The 23,571-nt window shown below is 36.1% G+C and overlaps 1 protein-coding gene across 1 annotated transcript in view; it reads right to left on the bottom strand.

Annotated features, from left to right (window-relative positions):
* Window positions 1–23,571, bottom strand: part of CTNNA1 (catenin alpha 1) — a 154,234-nt gene that overhangs the window by 86,068 nt on the left and 44,595 nt on the right. Inside the window, exons 4-7 of the mRNA XM_074360744.1 lie at window positions 20,319–20,485; window positions 19,306–19,425; window positions 12,754–13,023; window positions 9,648–9,851 (exon numbers count right to left, since the gene is read on the bottom strand). Coding sequence (XP_074216845.1) covers window positions 9,648–9,851; window positions 12,754–13,023; window positions 19,306–19,425; window positions 20,319–20,485 — 761 coding nt within the window. The remainder of the gene's footprint in view (window positions 1–9,647; window positions 9,852–12,753; window positions 13,024–19,305; window positions 19,426–20,318; window positions 20,486–23,571) is intronic.

Raw genomic sequence — 23,571 nt, 5'->3', positions numbered from 1 at the left:
TTTCAGTATATAATTGCTTTATCTATTTTTCACCAATACAGACTCTTAAAAGAACATAAATACATCTGTTTCTCAGCCACAAGTGCATTTATTGTTATGAGCTTTAAAGATTATAGCTGGGTATCACTGGTCAAATATTTATTATTTTTCTTACAAAGTATTGCGTGTTATTTTACACCAGGGAATAATAAGCAACATTCATATAGACACAAGAACAAGGGCAAGTAGAATATGTATCTTTTCATTCCTAGAAGATGAGTTTCTTACTTGAATCTAGAAAACTAATAATTCTCCCTCAAAGCAGGGAGAAGTAATTCAGGACAAGTATGTTTCAGAGTTAAATTTAAAGGACAATTAGCAAGGAAGTCTTGAAGTAAGATACCACACTGAATTCTATTTGGTAGACTATTACAAACTACAAATTACAAAACCAAAAGTTAGAGTATCTGCAACTGGAGTAAAACCAGGAAGCCAATCATTTCAATGTATCTTAAAGAAATACTCGTAAGACAATTTACTGCCCAGACACTGTTTCAGCATAAAGCAAAGAAGTATCTTGCTTTATAGTATGTCTCCAAATCATACCATTATGAAAAGATTCTATGCCATTTGTTGAATGCACAATTCAACAAAATCAGTTATCAGCAGTCCCTGGTTCTAAATATCCAATATTCCACTTTAAAACAAATAAGCTATGGTGACTATCAAGTACTTATGTAGCAATCATCAGATATGAACACAGATTCAATTCAAAATAAACAGAAAAAATAAGGACATTCACTCAGAAAAGAAAAACATCACAGACTTTCACCCTTTTAATTTTATGACTAAGAAATATGAAAACCAAAGTAACTTTCAGGAAAGTATGCCTGAAATCAGAGAAGAGAAAATTTTCTGGCAGAAGGGGCTATACCTGTCTCTGGCAAAGAGAGTTTTGAACTCAATGAGTTTTTATTAACTACTCCTCTAAACAACTAATTACAGAAAAAAAAAAAATTTAAGCACAATGGCTAGAAAACATTAGGGTAGAAAGTTATGACTGATAAGCTTTTAGTTTTGCATGTTTGTCATGTAAGGGCATTCTAGATAAAATAAACAAGTTTATTTTATAAACAATACAGTGCCTAGTTTGCTACACTTAAATAATTACAACATTTAAATGACCCAATTTCTTATCATCAACATATGACAATTTTGCCAAAAGTAAAGCTCCTTGGACCAAAAAGAATGAGGAAGGAAAAGTATTATAATTTCTTAAAACAATACCAATTTGCACATGTATATAGCACTATATTAAGCACTTTCTAGAGTTACGTTCACATCAAATATATCCCCTTCTCTCTCTCTGCTCAAATGAAGTGGGAAGAAGATCCTCCATCAGCTGTGATTAGAAGCTTGAACTACAAGATCATGCAGACTAGTGGGTGGAGACTACTTTGTTATAGACAAAGAGCAAGGAAATGAAGCTGTCATACAAAACCGAGAAGGATCTGCTTCAAGACACAGGAGAGCAGCCTCAGTCACTCCCTATCCAGATCCCTGTTCACCTTGTTCTTGGTTATACTTCATTTACTGCTTTTTTATTTCAAGGCACTTTGACATTTTTGCATTATTACCATCCATTATCCCATATTCATCATTTTACTTGGTCTTGTTTGAGTGGTTCTCTCTGCCTTTTAACAAGGTCAGGTAGAGAAACAGCTAATAATGACCCTGTTTCTCTATTGAGAAAGCAGCTCTGGGGAAAGTTACTTGATCAAGTTTTAATGAGGCCTATTCGATGTAAGCATTATTGTCCACCATTCATGGCATCATATGTGAAGCACAACACACGAAATGGCTCTGAATTAAAAATCAGAGAAGTCTCGGTTCTAGTCTTAACTGTCCTTACCTGGGAATGATCACGGCCACGTTATTCTCTAGTTTCAGGTTGTTTTGAAAATAGGTGGTTGGGTTTCAGTTCTGGTTAAGATAGAGTAAACACATTCCACCCTGTCTATTCCACTGAATGCAACTAAAAACCCTGGACAGAATACAAAGAATTCAGTCTTTGAATCTAGCAATCTGAGAACTGAAATGAGAAAGGGCCCCATCCACAGTTACAGTTGGCAGCCAGGGCTATACCTATCTCAGCAACTGTTAGAACAACCAGACCCTAAGTTTAAAAAAAAAAAAAAAAACACACATAAATAAGCAATCAAGTTATAGAAGAACTGAACCAACTGAAGCCATCAACCAACTAGATCTAATTAACATATACAGAACACCGCATCCAACAGCCAAAAAAACCAGGAAAAAAATAAGTAACCCTCCATAGTCAAGTGCAGATAGAATATTCACAAATGTAGAACGACTGGGTCATAAAACAAATCTCAGTAAACAATTTAAAGAAATGAAATCATGCAAAGTATGCTCTCTGACCACACTGAATTTGAATTAAACTAGAAATGAGTAACAAATTTAACAAGAAAATCTCCAAATACTTGATAATTAAACAAGACACTGTACTTCCAAACAGTCCACTGGTCAAAGAGGAAGACTCAAAATTTTCAAATATTTTGAAGTAAACTAAAATGAAAATACAAAATATCATAATTTATGGGATGTAGACAAAGCAGGGCTTATATGTAAATCTTTACATTTAAATCTTGTAAATCTTTACATTTAAAAAGAGGAAAAGTCTCAAATCAATAACCTAATCTCCCACCTCAAGAAGCTAGAAAAAGAAAAACAAAAAAAACCTAAAGGAGACGGAACATAAAGAACAAAAATCAGTGAAATTGAAAACATAGAAAAATCAATGAAACCAAAAAAAACTTGTTCTTTCAAATCAGTAAAATTGATAAACCTAAAGAAGATTGGATAAAATGGACCAATTCCTTAAAAGCCACAAACTTCTAAAATTTATCCAAGAAGAAATATGTAACCTAAATAGCCTTATATCCATTAAGAGAAACTGAATTTGCAATTTAAAACCTTCAAAAAAATTAGTTGGCTGGACCAGATTAGGGTTCAGCAAACTTCTGTGAAGGGCCAGAAAGAAAGTATTTTAGGTTTTGGGGGCCGTTCCATCTCTGTCACAACCACCCAACTATGCCAGTGCAATGGAAAGCAGCCATAGATTGTAAGTAAACAAATGGACGTGGCTGTGTTGCAATAAAATTTACAAAAATAGATGGCAAACGAGACTTCCTGAGAACGATAATTTGTCAGCCACTATACTAGATAACTAATGTCACTTCCAAATTCTGAACTTTATAATTCTATACTTCCACAGTCAAAAATCACTGATATATATATGTGTGTGTGTGTGTGTGTATTTTTTTTTTCAAGAAAAGGATAATACAAATGTTATCACAGAAATAACTGGCTATATTCCGACCAAGACCTGCTAGAAGTGAGTACTATAGTAAACCGAAAACCCACATACACAACTCACCTCAATCAAACTAGTCTTGAATAAATCATTACCTGAAAAAGATGAATCCCTTTATTAAGGTGAAAAATCTTCAATTTCCCCATATTAATAGTACCTTGGAAATAAACACAGCATATGATTATAAACAAAACCTATAAATTCAAGACATGAAAAATTTAGGGGCTAAGTTTGTCTTTAAACTTTGTGTCATAATGACCATAAGAAACATTGTCAAAAATGTGGTGGAAAATACAGAAGAAAACATAAACCCTACTATCTCACCACCTAGTGACAATTACTAATATTCTGATATATTTAGGGGTAATTTTTTAATCCACAAACATCTTTTAGATACAAAATTTTTTCACGCCTGCCTGATATCTAAAGAGCATAAAGTAACACCAAGGACAGTCTAGCAGCAATCTCATGTAGGCAAAAACCTTACGCATCTGCAGCCTGACACTTTGCAGGCTTCTGGGTCTGCTCCATCATCCAGATTTCAGACCACTCCACTGCTGCCATTTTGTCCAATATATGCATCTTTCTGTATATAAAAGGTAAAGAACTTCCATGTACCTCGAACCATTTACTAAGCAACACAAAATATAACTGAGATGAGTCATCTTCCTCAGACTTAAGTTCTTCTAAACTTCTCACCTCACACCACAAGAAAATAACAATTTTTGACAAATAAGGTTTCTCAATTAAATAAACGCTGCTATCAAGAGAAGCATGCTCAAATTCTGCACTCAATGCAACAACTATTTATACCTAAATTCTCCCAAATATGCTAGAGAGTTCACAGAAAAGCTTACAGTAACAAATCAATAAAATCATATGCAAGTACAGCTATGCTTGTGGACAAGGATAGCCATGTACTAGCAATAGAAGTAAGAGTCTATTGCAGGAAACCCAAGGTTCACACAAAGATGGAAATCATAGCATACTGTATAACAGAACTCAGGCCCTCTATCTGCACACCACAGAGCCAACTGAAACATCTATGATCTTCAGGTAACACCACAGAGTCTAGCTTGGGAGCTTTCTTGTTCAGCTCATTTCAAGCAGCTATACCAGACCAGATCTATCTTATTTAGTGTGAAATATTTAACTTCATTTATAAATGCCATTAATGTTTCATGTATAAAGCTATACAATGAAAAACTCCATGATTACTAAAGATGATGATGTAAAATCATATTTGCTGACTTACAAAGATGCACAATGACAGAAGTAGTAGGAGTCCAGATTTTTAGGTCAGAGAGATCCGAGTTCATATCTTAGCTGTAGGCATATGTATTTCTGAGCAAGTAACAATTGAATAAGGGTTATTATGGGAGTCAAACAGGTAATAATGGATGTCTCTTAGCACAATGGCTGACATATGGTAAGCTGTGTAATGGTACAGATAATCCTGATTTTTGTGTTAAAAAAGAACAGTAAGAAAAAAATAGATACGTGTGTCGTTATACACATATACAGTATGAAGCTGGAATTCTATATACCAAAAATGGTGATACATAATGAACACAGAGCTTTTATAATCAGAAAAAATTAACCTGTTCCAATTTTGAAAATGAGAAAACACAGCCATAAAGTAATGCAGTAACAGGCTCTTCGAAGAGTATCTCAAAGGCTAGGAAGCTTAGGCTAGGAACCTTTGGTTCCAGGAAAGCATTTCCAAAACTGAGAAGAGATTAGCATCTAGATTAAGTGCTTCCCTTCACTGCAATAACAATATATCTTCAAGAGTGAACATTAACTGCATTCTACTCATACATTCCATATCTATTATCCAAATCAGATAAAAATTTTATACCTGATATATTAACATAATCAAACCCCTCAAATGACAGGCCCAGTCTGATACAAAAAAAATGTCCAATTACTGCACTACTCTTACAGGATCCTACAACCACTGCTTCCAATGTTTCTGGGCAAGAACAAAGATAAAATTTAACCTTAAGTAACATCACCTTCACCAGGTCTTAAGCTGTACCAACTTTCTTCTCCCTAAAACTAGTTTTAGCTATAAAAAATACAAGCTATAATAGCTACCATGTATGTGACTGTACCATTCTGGATATTCAACAAAGAAGTTGATGCTCAACTCTTATCTACTCATCTTAGTTGGTTGGTTATCCAGTAGTCAGAACTGTCCAAGAGAAGCATTATGCTGTACACCAGAAACTGACACAACACTGTAAACTGACTATACTTCAATTTTAAAAAATGCAAAAACCCCCACAAAATTACACAAAGTGGCAACAATTTTTTTCAAATTCAATTACGTTTCATTTTAATTTCAATCCATTCACCTTTAAACCTTGAAGTTTACTACACCCAGCTAAGCTGTTTTTTTCTCTAGAATCCTCACAGACAAAGCAACCTTGGGCTGATAGAGCAGGAACAAATTAAACTTAACCACATTTCCTTTCAAGGCAACCTGGAAGTCATTTGTGAAACTAAAAAGATCCACCGAATGGTCAAAAACCCTCTACTGTCATGCATCTGCAGTATATCCATGTTAAGTAAGTAAGGGTCAAATGCATTACTTTTAACATTAGTATCTCAGAGCATCATAGTTAGCAATAGAACCGAGACTACTTCCAACTCTTCAAACCACAATGCAAGTGGTTAAGCATTAAGGCTGCTGGCCTCCTGGCCCTTCGAGCCTTTTAAAAGGAGACTGGCCCTCACCCTGATAACGCTTTCACTCACTGCTTGTTTTAGAAGTACTTGATTTAATTTTTTCCAAAAATGTTATCTGTATATTTAAAGATCTACAGGAAGTAAACCACCCGTGGCCTCCTTTCCCAAACCCTCTAGAATGTAAGGTCAAAAAGGGCAAGGATCTTTGTTTTTTTCACTAATGTATCCTTAGTGCCATGAATATCCAAAATTATTAACTTTATTCATTCTCTTACGTCGGCATGAGTTCGTTAAGCACTTAGAGTACCTCTTCTAGTATTATACGAGACCGTGAAAAAATATTTTAAAAGTAGTTCCCATCTTTCAAAAGCTTAAAACTTAGCTGCAGAAATTACATGGATAAAGGAGATACAATTAAGCAACAATTCAAGGAAGTAAACAATTGAGTGCAAAACTCAAGCAGCAAAGAAATAATGTAGAATGGTGCAGTATGAAATGGCCTTCAGCAAAGAGATGGGCGGGGGAATGTAGGCCTTGAAGGGAGAACAAGTTACCTTTAAAAGAGTAGGAAGGGAGTTTCAAAAACATAATGAATGATGTCTTAACTGGAAGCATGAGCTCAGATTGGCCTGAGCAGGCAGAACAGACTGAAAATAGAGAGAGTGAGTAGAGCCTATAAAGTAAGGCAATGGCAGTGGAGACAGAAAAGGACAAATGCAATAAACCATCATAGCAGTTTCTCCACCTTAACTGCAAGTTGGAATCACTTGGGGAACTTTTAAAAATACCGACACCAGTAACTCAATCCAGTAACTATGACTTAATCTGGGTACAACCTAGACATCGAGATTTTTTTAAAGTTCCTCAGGTTTTCTAATGTGCATCCAAAGTTAAGAATCACTGCCGTAGAAGAAAAACCAGTATAACCTAGTAAGTGGCAAGAGAGGATGAAGAAGGAAGACTTGAGATTACGATAAGATTTAAGATGTATTTATCTATCAAAATAATGACATTACTGAGAGAATCCAGGAAATGAAAAAGTAAAAACATGTGAGCCTTCTTCTGTTACCAGGGTCCAAATAGTGAACCAGTTCTAATTAATTCTGATTGTCCCAATTCTCCACATACCATCATTTGACTAATACTTTTCAAAAGAAATAATCAAAACAACGTGAATCTTCTTTTTCTTTTTAAATCAAGGTAGAGCTCAATGCAAAGATCATCAAAATAAATACTTCATAAATCCTTCCGGATTTCCCAGGTAGAAATAATCTCATCCTCCTTACAATCCCTATGGTATCTTAGTGGAATCTATGATGGCACTACCAATAAATGTCCTACAGAAACCCTGCATGTTTCAGTAGAAAGAGGTTGGTGCCCCATTCCTCCTGATTACACAGTGCCCAGCACACTACTTTGCAGCTGACACATACTCAACATGAACGCAGTGACAGGCAGATACTGCCAGTTAAATTGTGACTGTCACTGGAGGTTCTAAATGTTCTTGAATGCATCAGAAATAAGCAAAAATGTATCAGTTGACTCTGCTTCTTGTAAACCCTTTCATCATTCTAAGCTTTCTTCAAGTGTGCTGCATTATCTGCCCCCTTTATCCTAACTCCATTGCTTTTTTGTTTGTTTGTTTGTTTAGGTTTATTTACTTACTTAATGGACGTACTGGGGGTGAACCCAGAACCTTGTGCATGTTAGGCAGGCGCTCTACCACTGAGCTATACCCTCCCCAGCCACACTGTTTTCTGACAGGACCTAGCCTGCTCACTATTATGTAAGTCAATACAAGGAAACTAAATATGTTTATCTTTAGAAGGAATATGCTTAGAAATCACCTTCTAAAATATATTTTTGAATCTCCAGATAATTTCTTCCAAAACCCCTATGATCCTTAAATTCCAGCCAAACATCAATGATTTAGTTTTCACTTACATAATAAAATGTTATCTATGAGTGCAGTTATAGTCTCCATTTCTTCAGTATAAATGAGTGTTTCCCACATTTACTTACATCCATGGCACAAAACATAAAGTAGCATTTGTCTGTCATTCTGGGGAGCAAATAGGTTGCTCATATCAGTGATGACTAGCTCAAGATCTGGCCAACCCCAAGACTCAAGGAATACCTTTACGACTGGCAAGGAAGCTCTAGTATGGAGCAATGAAAACAGATTTTTCACATATTCTTCCCCCAAAAGTCTGTTTTTAAAGTGGTTTCCCAATCATACATTGGACACTTTTTGTACCACTTCAGCACGGCACATGATAGTAGATAACTGATCCACATACATACCATGAGTCCTCTGTTTCCCTGTTTACGACTCCAACATTGTGAGCCAGTCTTCAAATTATCCATTTTTTATATTTTCTGATTTTCATGCTTTTTATGGGCTTTTAAATGTGTCCCATATTTTCACTGTGACTTATCAACTGCTTTTTCCATTTGATTTAACTAAGCCTCTATAATCTCATTTTTCTGAGGTAGACTGTATAGGATCAAAACATGGTAATGGCTTAAAAAAATTCAAAAATGCTTCACTAATTTCACAATGTGCTAGAAACAAGATAAACACAGGAAGGCATTTAGCTTCAGCCTATGAATTCCATCATGACTCACCATTATACATTCACTTATATAGGAATATAAGTGAACAAACAAAATGTATGGCAAAGGAACAAATAAGAAAGCACCAAAGATCTTTTCCTGAAAACTATTAAACAGACAAAAATCACTAGTGAGAACTATTCTACATCAACCTTCTTCCCTTTAAAATCATTTTATATAATTTTTATTTAAATTTATTCCTTTCCTTTCACAGAGTAAAATATTGGGTACAAGGTCTAAATGGCAGTAACCCTAAACTAGCATTAATAACTAGAATGGAAAAAGAAGTATTAGGGAAGGAAAAAAGAATTAACAGTAGATAAAGAAACTCAACAATTACAGGTTTTTCTATGGCAAGAAAAAGTCAGGTGTCAAATTTCACACAGCACTGGTTTTTAAACATAAACTTTAAAAATTCAAAAACACTACTCAGTTCGCTAATACTCTACTTGGCAATTACCTACTCTTATAACTGACACGGCACATGGTTCGTTTAAAAAACTTCATCAACTATGAATATTTCTAGCATTTCCTTTTGCCCAAAATTCGATGGCCACCTAGATGTGATCATGGAATTTTAGGGGTATTGAAGGTCACAATCCTTAGGAGACACATTCTGAAATATTTAGCAGTGAAGCAACACAATGTCTGCAACTTACTTTCAAATGTTTCACAGGAAAAAAGGTTGTATATGTGTATATATTTATACACACAAATGTGAACATATAGCTACATGTTAATTGGTAAATCTAGATAAAGGGCAGATGGGTGCTCATTGTAGGGTTTCTGTAAGTTTAAAATTTCTCAAACTAAAAAGTTGGAGAGAAAGGGAGCAGACAGAAAGCCATTTACTCATTCCTTGGAAAATTGTGCTCCACCCAATAGAATCAAGGAGCTAAGAACAGATTTGTTATTTATAGTTACAATACCTCAGACTGAATATCTGTTTTGGAAAACTCACATTGCCCATGTACTCCGAGAGCAGGTCCTGCAAGGCCTGGCGGACAGCGTTACACTCTGCAACGATTCTCTCACGCCGGTCATCACGTGTGCAGGATGAGTCAGCCATCAGCGCAGCCCCACTAATGATGCTTTCCAGGCGTTCCTCCAGGGAAGGCCTAAAGCGCTCCTCACTGAAGCTCAGGGGGTCCACAATGATTTGTTTCTGCAAAGGAAGCATTGTTGAATGTTAGTGTAATCCCTGTTCCCGCCAATACGCAAGAAGTGGGGAAAGTGTTGATTAGGAATGCCAAGATTTAACACAAAAATTCCAATGCCTGTAAAAAAGATACACTTCTTGGCAGATGAGGGGCATCCTATACAAGCTGCCCTATGGTGGATCACTTCTCAAAGAAGGCAGTGGAAGCAATACTATCTAGCTGAACATGGTCTACATAAGGCATGATACCACAAAAACAAACATTACAATCATGCTCACACTACTTAATCTGAACATATAAAGGTCAGCCTATACAGTAGCAGTAAATTAAGTTACCAAATGAGAATTACAAATGTTACAAATTACATTATAAATGTCAGTGCTTTTTTTTTCTTTTCTATGTTGAGTATAAAACTGCTACGACATGAGAACTGTTTCACTCCAAAAAATAAAAACATTGAATTCTGTCCTCAAAGTTTCAAAAAGGAATTTATTTATAATCAATTTCAATCTATTTTCCTCACCTTATACATCTCATCAAATTTTATAAACAATTCAGTCTCAAATTTATCCTGTCGTATCTGAATTAGAGACTTTGTTCAAAGACCTCCAGGTTTTCTACGTGAGATGACGGCAATCTGCCCAACAAAAGCTCTGAGGTACAACTGCCCCCAAAAGAATAAATCCTTCCTCTGTCTCCCGTTCACTCCCCTGACTCCACTTAAATCTAGCTTTGCCAGTGATGAGTAAGGTCAGGTTATAAGCAAACTGTAGGTACAAGGTCAAACATCAACACTTCCAGGACAGCAGCTAAAGGACTCCCTCCAACTTCTCCACTTGATACAATTTATCCTCACGTCAATAAATGTCTGTGCAAATATTTTGCCTTTAATTTTTCTTTACAGAGACTATGTTCTTATTGATTTCAATTTAATGGCCAAGGTTTTTTTTCTTAAAAAAAGCTTGCCCTTTTCCAATAAGTACACATTTCTTCTTTCCCTTCCAAAGAACCATCAGTTTCAAAATTGAACATACAATACCTTCATTATTAACCTACATTTTAGCTCATCATTTTTCTTACCAGATTAAGTTATTGCAGGATTTCTCTGGGCAAAACTGAATACACAATGCCTTCTGTCCAAGAGGAATGAGAAATGAATGGTCACAGAATTTTAATACAGTCAGAGAACAGCAACAGGCCTGCAATCATTTAGTCCAACCCCATCATTTGAAGTTTCACTACAGCCCTAAGAGGCGAAGTAGCCTCTGATAGATATTACTCAGTTTAGGGCAAACAGTAACCCTTACTGCCTTGCAAGAGGCCAATACCTAATAGTGACAAATTTAAAGGGAAAAAAACAACTGTGCCAGTAAATTGTAAGATGCATCTTAAGAGTTTGCTATCAAGTCACTTACTGTTTAAGGCTCCAGAGTAAAAATTCAGTTCTACTACCATGGTCATTAGGTTTAACATTGTCTTTATGAAAAGTTTTATATCAGCCATGCATATCAGCAAGGATCAGTTACTCAGGAAAGTAAAGGGGTAAGACAAAGGAAAGAAAATAAAGACAAGGAAAAACTGCATTCCATTATATTGATTCTATGCTTCAAAGCATTCCTAATTCTCAAAGGATGCTGTCCACCTGGAAGGCAATTTTCCCTTATGTTACTTTTAAAAATGAACCTAACAGTTATGTTAAAAAAAAAAAAAGAAAGAAAGAAAAACAACCTTAAAATAAAATCTTAAACTGCTGCCATCTACTGGAAGCCATGAGGCCTTGTGGGTAGGAATTTAAAACCATAAAACATATCATCAAAAAATGAAGATGAGAGTTGATATACAGGGTAGTATGTACACAAAATAAATACACAGAACAGATCTGAGGCATCATCTATAAAACGTAATTATATGGCATTATGCTGAGAAAGTATTTTAATTCCAAATTTGCTTCCACTTGATTAAATTTTGTCTAATATTACAATTTAGTCATTGAGAAGAGACGTGTATCTAGGCAGACAAGACCAAGATAACAGCATTTATTTTATAGTTACTTATGATATGTCTGCGTCTCCCACTAGACTGTGAGCCCACAGAGGGCGAAGCCTAAGTGCACTTTGCCTCTGTATCTCCCACAGCTTCGTACCTACCAAGAGGTTAAAATCTTGGTTGAAATGAACCAAACTCATCTCCTCAATAAAGAGTGACCTCATAGGAAACACAAACTGCATAAAAGAATTCAGAAGTTATAAGTCAAGTTAGTCAGACAGAGAAAGACAAGTCTCATATGATATCACTTACATGTAGAATCTTAAAAAAATGACACAAATAAACTTATTTACAAAACAGAAACAGATTCACAGACATATAAAACAAACTTATGGTTAACAAAAGGGAAAAGGGTGGGGAGGGATAAATTAGGAGTTTGGGATTAGCAGGTATAAACTACTATATATAAAACAGACAAACAATAAAGGTCCTACTATATAGCACAGGGTACTATATTCAATAGCTAGCTTGCAATAACCTATAAAGAAAAAGAAAAAAAGTGTGTGTGTGTGTGTGTGTGTGTGTGTGTGTGTAACTGAATCACTATGCTGTACACCAGAAACTAACATTGCAAATCAACTATACTCCAATTAAAAAACAATGATAATTCAGAAGTTTAACTACAACTAAAAGAGAAAAAAGAAGGGAAGGGAAAAGAAAGCAGAGGGGAAATAAAAGATAAATGATTTAGGCCAAGTCAAGACCAAGTAGACTGATGATTCATAAAATTTCTTTCAACTAAGACTACAAATCAAAGTAGAAACTGAGCTTTCATCAGAAATCTTGACCATGTTTCCCTAGAAATCCGTTAACTTTGAGGAACGGTCAGGAGCCTGACATTTCCTCCCAAGTATAACTTACATCAAAATTATTGAGAGCATATGCCAATTCTCCTCCTCCTCCACCCTGGTGCTGGGAGGCGTCGTCTGATGCAGTGGCCTGGGCTGCATTGGAAATGCCTGTGACCGCCTGCTGCAGCTGCTTGTATATCAGGTCTCTGTTGGCCTTATAGGCTGCGACATCAGGGTGCTGTAGGCATGCCTGGGATGCCGTATAGAGGATTGGAACGTTTTTCTGCAGGATTCCTCTGGCTGCAGCCATCTGATCACGATGGCCCACATCTTTCAGTTCCTACAAGAGTGAAGTAAGAATATGGGCTCTATTCATATAAAAATTAGTCAGAAAATGCTGAAAAGTTAGAATTTCTACTAATTAGACAATATTTTCCTTAACAATCTGGCTTGAAAGTTCATCACGAAAGAGTCAGTATGGTTTAGCAGGTTAAGAGTTCAAACTTTTCCAAAACACACAGACCTGGATTTGAATCTCCAACTCTACTTTTTCCTGACTATTATGATTTTATTTAAATTCTCCACACTCAGTTTCACCTTCTGTAAAATAGGAGCAATAACAGTACCTCTCTTAAAATTGTCTTGAGGATTAAATGGGATAACGCGTGTAAAGCACCTAGAACACTAAGTAGAAAGCAAAACATAAAACTGCCTGCCATCTTGATTACAACCTTATAAAGATATACGTACCTATTCCAACCAAAACAGAAAAACCAGACACATTTAAACAGAGTAAGATTTATTATGAGGATTTCTTTTTTTATTAAGTTATAAAATTTCACTAAAAGAGTTTTGTGAAAAGTGGGATAGGATTCCACAGGTGTACACAAACTACGCAAACCAACCAGGTAACAATGTGGCAGACTGTTCTCCCAAGTACACAACTCCTCTCCTCCCTTCCCCCATCCCAAAGATCACCTTAGGACACAGGTTATTAAGGCATAAAGCTACGTCATGTACTCCATGACTTTAATCCAAAAGGTTTGTATTTCATTGTAATGCTCTATAAACATGTAGTCTTAGGTGAAACTGTCCTTTTTCAATTTCCTCTACGCCATAATTATAATCCACAGTTAAAAGGATTTGAGGTTCCTAGCATGATTTCAACTACTGTCATCTAACTGGTCAACTGCATGGATATGCTAAGTGACAAATAAGTGGTACCAACAATAAGCAAGATGGGAAGGGGGTACTTCTGATATCCTATTCTTACTATAACTTACTCAGAGGAAAGAAAACTAAGTCTTTAGTAAATGTGGACTGCCACCACAGAAGAAAAATATAAATGATAACTATAATTGACCACCAACTGTTTCAACTCTATTTTATATGTGACCCTAGAATTTCAATGATACTGTCACCAACTGTATCCTAGAGTACAAATTTTAATGTTTTTAAAATGAGTATTACATGTGCAAACAGTAAGCGAAAACTGACTTAGAAAGGCCAAAGTCAATTACTCAGTTTAAACTCTGACTTTGTTAATTTGATGGCTCATCTGTCTAAATGAGTTCCTAATTAAGCATTAGAGACACCAGACCAGCTTCCTTTTTCTCAAACTCCACCTCACTATATATTTCAGGTTTGCATCTTTATTCAAACCTTGTATAAAATGACAGCTTACTTTTCCTCCTAGAATTCTCTTCTCATTTGGAATCTGAATTTGCAAGCAATAGCTCACAGCACTCCAAATGCCCTGTAGTACAGTACATTAGGCTAAATATTCAGAAACAGGACCCTGTGGATTTTGAGAATCAGTGATCATTTCAAGACCCAAGCTATGACAGGGGGCTGAGGCTCACCATTATGCTTAAACAGCTGATGTACATGTTCTGTGTGGCATTTTCTAAACGTCTTGCCCTCATCACAACGTACCTTTAACAGACTCTTTTTCACAAGTATAGGGGATGTATTTTAAGCTACGATGAAAATGACAGCCAAATATCATCATTTGTCCTAAAGCTGAAGTGTTCTACTTTCTCTTTAGAATTACTTTTGCCATAGCACAAAAAAAAAAAAATTAGATTTTGTTAAATAAAGATAGGAAAACAGACACTATCACAAAGCAGCACTATTTACTATAATAATAATGATCAATCATAGTCTTTTCAAGATATATAGTGCTAACAGGTAATCCAGGTTAGTGAAAAAAGTGAGTTATAAAGAAATATAATAGATTACTTATGAAATTAAGAGTCCCTTGTTCTACTTTAGCCTTCAAGATTCCCCAACTTGACCAATCCAGTTATGTTTCAAATGGACTCAGGAACGAACAGAAAACAGAAAGTCAAAATGACTACTTTCAATGTAATTTGAACTAACCATCACACGCAGTGGCCAAGAAACAGAAGCTTAATTCTAAGCAAGCCATAACACTGTCTAACCAAGACCTGGAAATTCAAGTGAAAGCTTCCTCTTATGTCCCTCTTAACTACATAAAATGGTAGCCATAGATAAACTTGATCAAATGTCTTACCTTGGGTTCAAGTGACTATACTTAAAGAAATGGTCCCTGGTCAAATCCAGCCAGTCCAGATGACTTACACATAAAATAATGCCAGTAGTATCCATTACCGATGTGTCTATTGAGGTTTTCAGAAAAATAATCATGAAGGTTTAAGAGTTCACAAACTGGGTAAGGAGTACTACGTTTTCACCAAACATCAACAAGCTCATGTACCTGGGTGAGTGAAAAGTAAACATCAAAGACTCCATCTCTAGCATCTTGGGGAACCAGAGTTGACAATGCGAGGCAAAGAGGGTCCTCCTCACAGGAACCAGGGTCAATGCTGGCACAGCCTCACCTCTGCCATCTATTTTACCCTTACAGTCAAAGAAGACTTGCAGTCTAACGGAAGTTCAAAACATCTAGTCAGTAATATTCTAGCCTAATAAAGTGCTAGGTTAGGGCCACACACAGAATCCCTTTCCAGGATGGATCTGCAGTATGGCAAAATGGCTTATTCTCTCATTAAACAAGTATTTATTGAACATTATTCTATCTAGACAATATTCTAGGTACTATGGACTATAGCAGCAATTTAAACAGACAAAAATCCCTGTCCTCTGCAGCCAGAAAGTCTGGGTTCAAAACCTGACTTCACCACTCACTAGCTGAATATCTGTGTCAAGCTACTTAACCTCTCTGTGCTATATTCCTTCCTCTATAAAAATTAATATCTCATTAATTATAGCATCTACCTTGTATTATTTTTGTGACAATTAAATGAGTCTGTTTATAAACCACTTATAACAGTATTTAGCACATAGTGAACAGCTTTTTAGTTACTCGCTATTATTTTCAGCAACATCCTCACCACTACCATACCATCCATGTTCCAGAAAAACCTTCAAGACAAATAGGTAAATTCCAGACCACCTGCAAACCTTGTAAGGTTCAGCATTTCCTCACTGGGTGGCTGCTGCTTAAATGATATAAGGGAGGCTAAGAGAGCCAGTACACACATCATATCCAAATACTGCTCTTGAAGAAAACCCCTTTTCTGGACTAGGGCTACTTGTAAAGATAAGAGGCTCAAAAAGGAGCTAAATTATTACATACCACACATGGGGAGAAAAGAAAAGGTCAAAGGACAAAATTGTCCAGGGTGCTAAGCATACAGCAGTAGAGGAATTCTGCCAGAAAATACAAAGTGTGGAAAATCGTGACCACTTAATTAAGGGAGCCAATGGGCAGTATCCAAAAGGGAGAATGAAGTTTCCACTAGGCTGGTACCTTAGGATAGAATGAGCAGCAGTTTAATACCCAAAGAAAGGAAGAGTTTACAGAAATACACACCAAGGCCCAGGTCCTATAAAAGGTCATTTTATGAGGCACCCAGGAGTCCACAGCCATCCTATACAATGAACTCTAGGCTAAAGCTAAAGGTTAAAGAATTAGCCCCCCCCCCACTATAAATGACCATGAAATACAACAAACCCAAGACAAACTTTAAAATGGTGAATATTTGTCACTCAAGATACCAGCAGAAAACAGACAGTAAAATCAAACTGAGTAATTCAAAGATGGTTTAACGACTATGCTACAAAAGGTATGGGCAGAGTAAAGAACCACAGCCTGTTGGGGCACTTAGGCCCAAAGACAAAAGAGGAGGCAGTTACTAGAACCCAAAAAGCAAGACGTGGGGAGATACCACTCAACAGAGGCTATGACTGTTAGCCATCTGGGGCAACCATCAGGGAGGGGGTCAGGGGAATAAAACCCCAGTCTTACTCTATCTCCTCTAACCTCCTATTGGTGCTCCCAATGACCAACCCAACCAGAAGCTAGAGGACAAAGGAAACTCTAGATATAGTCCAGGTAGGTCAGGTTCCTGAGGCAGAGAGCAAGGTGACCAAGGGCAAAAACAGATATAGACATAAGATCATCTGGCATGTTAACTATTAATATTTTCATGACATCTTATTTTGGAAATGTTTGAAATTCACTTTTTTTTCTAATATCAGGGATTACGACTATAGAACTCTTCATGGACCCATGACACAAAGAATTAAAACTCAGGCAACATTACTTTCCAGTAATGTTGTATAGTAGTATACAGAAGTATACAGAAGTATACTCCAGTAGTATACAGAAGTATACTCCAGTAGTATACAGAATTCTGGACTATTACTGTGTTTTATCTCAAGAACATCATCAATTTACTTATTCCATTCCATCATTTTGCAAAGATATATAATAGTGTCAGTCTAAATGTTCTCACTTTCTTCACATAATAGTAAGTCTTCAAAAACCAAGATCAGACTACGTTTTAAGACAGTAAGATTATTCACCAAACTTTTTAAAATATAACTAACATTTATTTCACATATTCAAATGAGAACTTATACCAAGAACATTATGTAAAATAAATTGTGAACATAACTTGGCCAGCTTGTCATGTCTATAGAACTACCATACTGTAATTATACAACAACTTCTTAGGATCAGTCAGCCCCAGCAAAACAAAACAAAAAGAAAACTACTTGTGATTTATGTGATGGAGACATAAGCCAACACAAGGACAAATGATCAGCGCACAGTGAGCCTACACTAACTATATTGCTCAGGCATTACAACAAGACTAGCTACATTATCCTGTGTAATATTAAGTACTGGAAATGTAAAACTAGGATCTCATCTGTGCAGTTTCAGTCTAGTCACATCTTATAACTTGATATACAAGCACTGACTACTATTCACCAACTGGCTACTGCTGAGGGCCTACTGAGTGTCTAGCACTATTATTATTTAATTCAATCCTCTCGACCCTGTGGCGTAGAATTCCTACACTAATGTAAATATAACCAAATAAAAGTTGAAGTCTCCAAAGTTGAGGTTGTCATATACTGGACATTTACAGTACTGACCCCATTTTCCTCATGCCTGTCAGAGTTCTTGCTGGGTGTCCTGTCCTTGAGAAGGCTACCCCGTCACAGGCCAGAAGGCAGATCTTCATTACTCTGAGTGAGACATAGTTAATTGCTTTCCTCTTAACAATGATTAGTTTAAAAGGGGGGCATGTGACACAATACAGATTTAGGGCAAATCTGTTAGGGGCTTCTAAATGGTTTGCTTATTTATAAAGAGAGACATATGGAAGAAACAGTTCCTTTTTTCTCACTGGACATATTGATGTGCACAAAAGTCACACCTAGAGCTTCTACAGCCATCCAGTGCCAGGCACACTGAAGACAACAGTGCTGGATATGTCAAGAAACAGAATCCTTGATGATATTGCAAAGCCTTTAAATTTAACAATCCCGAAGTCACTTAACCTAACTTGGGGCTTCTAACTAGTGAGAAAATAAATCCCTCATTGTTCATGCAGTTTTGGAGCTGGATTTTCAGTAAACTGCAGTGTAAAATATTTTAAATGACATCGGTATTGGCTAACAATAACAAGAATTTATCTTTTCAGGGCTTTTTAAGAATAAGAATTAACAAGCTTGATCAAGACTACTGAAGTTCTAAGAGATGGATGGTGACAAAAGTATCCCCCTTTGGAACAAACACCTAACACACGGCATCCAACAGGAAGGGTACAGGGAAGACTTCAAGCACCCCAACAGGAAAAGACTGGAAAAATAAGAACATGGATCCAAATGCCACACAACACAAATTCATAACACTGTGGAAACTGCTACTAATAAATAATAACACTTTAAAAAGTGACAAAATATGGAAGGAGAAGTACTTTCTGATATAGAAGTAATTCCATTATGTTTTAACTGGTTTAAGGTTTCTAAAAATCTCAGACTCCACAACTCAAGTTCATCCTTCAACACTTGTAACAAAGGCCTATTACCTTTCTAGACACTACTGCAAATTGCTAAGCTACTTTAAGTAAAATTTTCACGGGAATTAAAATAGAAGCATAACTGAATAAAACTTAATTATAACCTTATTAACAATATAATACTGAAAGGACACATCATAAATTGTTTTCATGAAACTATAGTAGCAGAGATACTGGTACCTTCAGGAAACTTAGGTAAAATGAATTTTTCCCACTAGATAATAATATAAGCAACTTAAATATTTTCCAACTCATGACTGTACCTGTTGTCTTTTGGCTGCCATAATATTCAGCTTATCCACTTCAGGTTTCAGGGCTTTGTACTGTATTCCCAAGTCTTGTTCAGTGCCTGCATTCCTCAGTTTCAAGATACCATCTTCCACCTATAAGATATACCCCCCAAAAGAAAAATTCTCAACAATACAAGTCTGTATATGAGTAACATCTAGAATTTTTTAATTCCTTTTAACAGCTACTCAGATAGCAATCCAAACTTCCTCTTCAGTTTACATGGCCCTCAAACACCTGAGCAGCTACTACATGGGAACTTTATGAAGGACAACATTACACTGACTTCCACCTAAAAACATGCAATTTAACATACCTTGACTTCTCACTCTAGAACTCTACTGGTACAAGGAGATAATTAATCACTACTAGAAGGGAAGGAGTCAAAAACAATACCTTTGCTACAAATTCTTCATTAGAACAAAGACAATATGTATCATAGCAGAGCCAGTATGATGTACACTTGGAATAGAGCAGTAAGTGGAAATTAAAAGCATTCCTGGTCCATGTAGGTAAACCAAGTTCAAAACCAAATCAAATCCAGAGGGAGGCTACAGCTCAGGTGGTAGAGCACATGCTTAGCATGCATGAGGTCCTGGGTTCAATCCCTGGTACCTCCATTAATAAATAAATAAATAAACAAACAAACAAACCTAGTTACCTTTCACCCCAACCTCAAAGAAAGAAAGAAAAAAAAAAAAAAAAACAAAACTGTAGAAAACCAAACCAAATCCTAGGGGAGGAGGGTATAGCTCAGTGGCAGAACACGTGCTTAGTATGCACAAGATACTGAGTTCAATCCCCAGATTGCCATTGAAAAATACATAAATGAACCTAATTACCTATCCCCCTAAAAAAAAAAGTTAGCAAGAAACTAAATAAATAAAAAATTATTAAAAATAAAAATCCTAAAGGAATGCTGAACTAAGTATGGCCAGCAGCAGCCTCACCGTGATAGAACAAATTATAGACACAGGCCTGTACTTACAACTTTCAGCTGAACAAGTAATTTGTAGACATCTGCCATGTCAGCCAAAATAAGCAGCCGGGTAACAGCAGAGAGCAAAGCTCGAGCTGCCCGAACCATGTTGCCACGCTTCACAGAAGAACAGGGATCATCTGCAAACTCTCCAGCAGCACTCTTCATCAAGTCACCTGTTTAACAGGGTGGAAAAACAAACTCAGCAGGAATGGACCAAATAACTGGTCTACATTTTAAAAAATTAAAGTAGTTCAAATTTTGTATATTTCATGCATAGAATTTAAGGGGTTTTGCTTTTGTTTTCTAGCTATAACTAAGAAAAGCACCTGCATATATTGCTGGTGAAAGCACAGTATCTGGAAAGTGATCTACTACTGTACATCAAGAGCCTTAAAAATAACTCTTTCCATTGATCTAATAATATCATTTTCAGAAAAGGACCATTATATGTATCCTAAGAAAAAAAAAGAAGCCCAAGATTTAAATGGGAGAAAAAAAATGGATCTAATCCAATCTACCCTCATATCCACAGAATAATACAGAAACACAGCAGCCATTATGTCGGACCACCACACTTCATTAACCATCCCAACTATCTAATGCATACAGCTCAGGGACTCACTGGTATGTGAAAAGATAAGAGTTCAATCACTGACTCATTCATTTTCCTCAGAGCAAAACACTGCCAACAGCTCAGATGCTCAACAAGCATCTAGTTAAGTCAATTATGGTATAGCCACTGACTATTATGTAAATATTAATATATATATTTTAAAAAGTTAAAAGCTCATGATGAAATCTTAAGTAGAAAAAAGACAAAATGGTAAGTGTATACAATCCATGTTTTAAAAAAAAAGAACCTACAGAATGGAAGAAAATACTTGCTAATGATGTGACCAACAAGAGACTAATTTCTAAAATACACAAACAGCTCATACAGCTTAATATAAAAAAAAAAAAGCAACCAAATCAAAAAATGGGCAGAAGACCTAAACAGACAACTCTCCAAAGAAGACATACACATGGCTAACAAGCAGATGAAAAGATGCTCAACATCACTGTTAGAGAAATGCAAATCAAAACTACAATGAGATATCACTTCAAACCAGTCAAAATGGCCATCATTAAAAAGTCCACAAATGATAAATGCTGGTAAGGGTGTGTAGAAAAGGGAACCCTCCTAATGTTGGTGGGAATGTAAATTTGTGCAGCCACTATAGAGGACAGTATGGAGGTTCCTTAAAAAACTGAAAATAAACTTACCATATGATCTAGCAATCCCACTCCTAGGCATATATACGAAGAAAAATAGAATTCAAAAAGACACACGCACCCCAATGTTCACAGCAGCACTATTTACAACAGCCAAGATGTGGAAACAACCTAAATGTCCATCGATAGATGACTGGATAAAGATGTGGTGTGTGTGTGTGCGTGTGTGTGTGTGCGTGTGCGTGTCTGTGTATACACACACAATGGAATAATACTCAGCCATCAAAAAGAATAAAATAATGTCTTTTGCAACAACATGGATGGACCTGGACAGTCATTCTAAGTAAGCAGAAAGAGAAAGAAAAATACCATATGATATTGCTTATATGTGAAATCTTAAAAAAAAAAAAAAAGGACTCAAATTAACTTATCTACAAAAAAAGAAACAGACTCACCAAGAACAAACTTATAGTTACCAAAGGGGAAAGGAGGTGGGAATGGATAAATCGGGAGTTCAAAATTTGCACCTCTTGGGGAGCGATGGAAATGTTAGCTATCTTAACTGTGGAGGTGATTTCATAGGTATATACATCTATCAAAATTCATCCAATTGTACATCTAAAATACGTGTAGTTTACAGGAATTATACAATAAAGGTGTTTAAAAAAAGAGAAGGCTGGAGTCAAAAGAGAAATAATAGTTATATTAGGTTATAATTTGACTCTTTACATTATTCTGTACTTACAAAAACATTTTCTGTATTATACCCATAATAAAAAATAAGCTAAACACATACACATTTTACTATAGTTATTAGGAATGTCCAGCTTATACAATCCCTACTTCAATAATGCTAAAAAGTCATTTATAACATCTCTTAGAAACTTATAAAATAACATACTTCTTTGTCATGTATTTCTATTAATAATCATTTAGGGTGCCTATCACTTCTCTTTTTTTAATAGCTGGAAGCAACTCGAGGGCCTGGGCTGTGTCTGTTCCACCAGTTATACCGACAACACCTGTATGGTGACTATCTTTGGATTCCTGGAAAAGCAATTATTCCCTCCCTTGGCTCAATGTGCCCACTTCAGATTAAAGCCTAAAGGTTATTCACACTTTCATCTCTTCCATAAATGTAAGAAAGTACATCTTCAAGAAGCCTAGCTACTTCTGAAGAGACCAACCAAATTTCTCCTAGTTATCAAATCTCGTTGCAGAATATGAACTCAGGAGAAAAAAGTTAAATTCAACCTCAGATTTATATATTAACTAGGCTCAGAAGCATCATATACTAAGAGTAAAGACAAGCTCTACATATTTGTCAGGCCAGAAATAACTCACAATGAAGAATTTCATAGTTAAGAGTTTTCCTGGATCTAAGATACAGAAATACGGCAATTAAATGGATACATTAAGAAGTGCTATCTTGTGGTAAAGACAGAGCTCAGGCACTCACTTATTTATTCAGTAAGTATTTGAGCACCTACTATATATACATCAAAGACTATATTAGGTGCCAGTGATATGGTGCTCAAGATATAGCCCATGTCCTCATGGAGCTCTATGGAGCAGGTAAGACAGACAAGCAAACAATTAAAAGCTGATTAAGACAAGGCACCTGTACACAAAGGGCCCACAAATTAGGGAGTATTACAGTGCAATCAGAATTACAATAGCCCTGTAAGGAAAATATCAGGGAAAGCTATTTACTCATGTATGAAGTTGTCTCAAAAGCTTCGCAAGAAAAAGATATTTGCCTTAATACTAAGAGATATTACACAAGAGTTATTGGCCTTATACAATAAATAGAATTCTATCTATTTACTGAGAGCTTATTGCACACTGCCAGGGATACAAACCTGAGCAAGACTTACCTCTGCTTTCAAATGGTTTATAACCAGAAAAGAAGAAAAGTGATCACACAGAATTATGTGCCATGTGCCATTTTAACATACAAGCTGTAAGAAAAGCCCAAAGTATCATAGGGTCAAAGGAAGAAGCACTAACAACCAGTCCTGGGTAGAAGTGAAATGAGAGCAACAGT

Source organism: Camelus bactrianus, chromosome 3, assembly GCF_048773025.1.
Source record: "Camelus bactrianus isolate YW-2024 breed Bactrian camel chromosome 3, ASM4877302v1, whole genome shotgun sequence".
Taxonomy (NCBI): domain Eukaryota; kingdom Metazoa; phylum Chordata; class Mammalia; order Artiodactyla; family Camelidae; genus Camelus; species Camelus bactrianus.
Note: the sequence above shows the minus strand (reverse complement) of the source record. Positions and strands in the feature narration are given on the sequence as shown.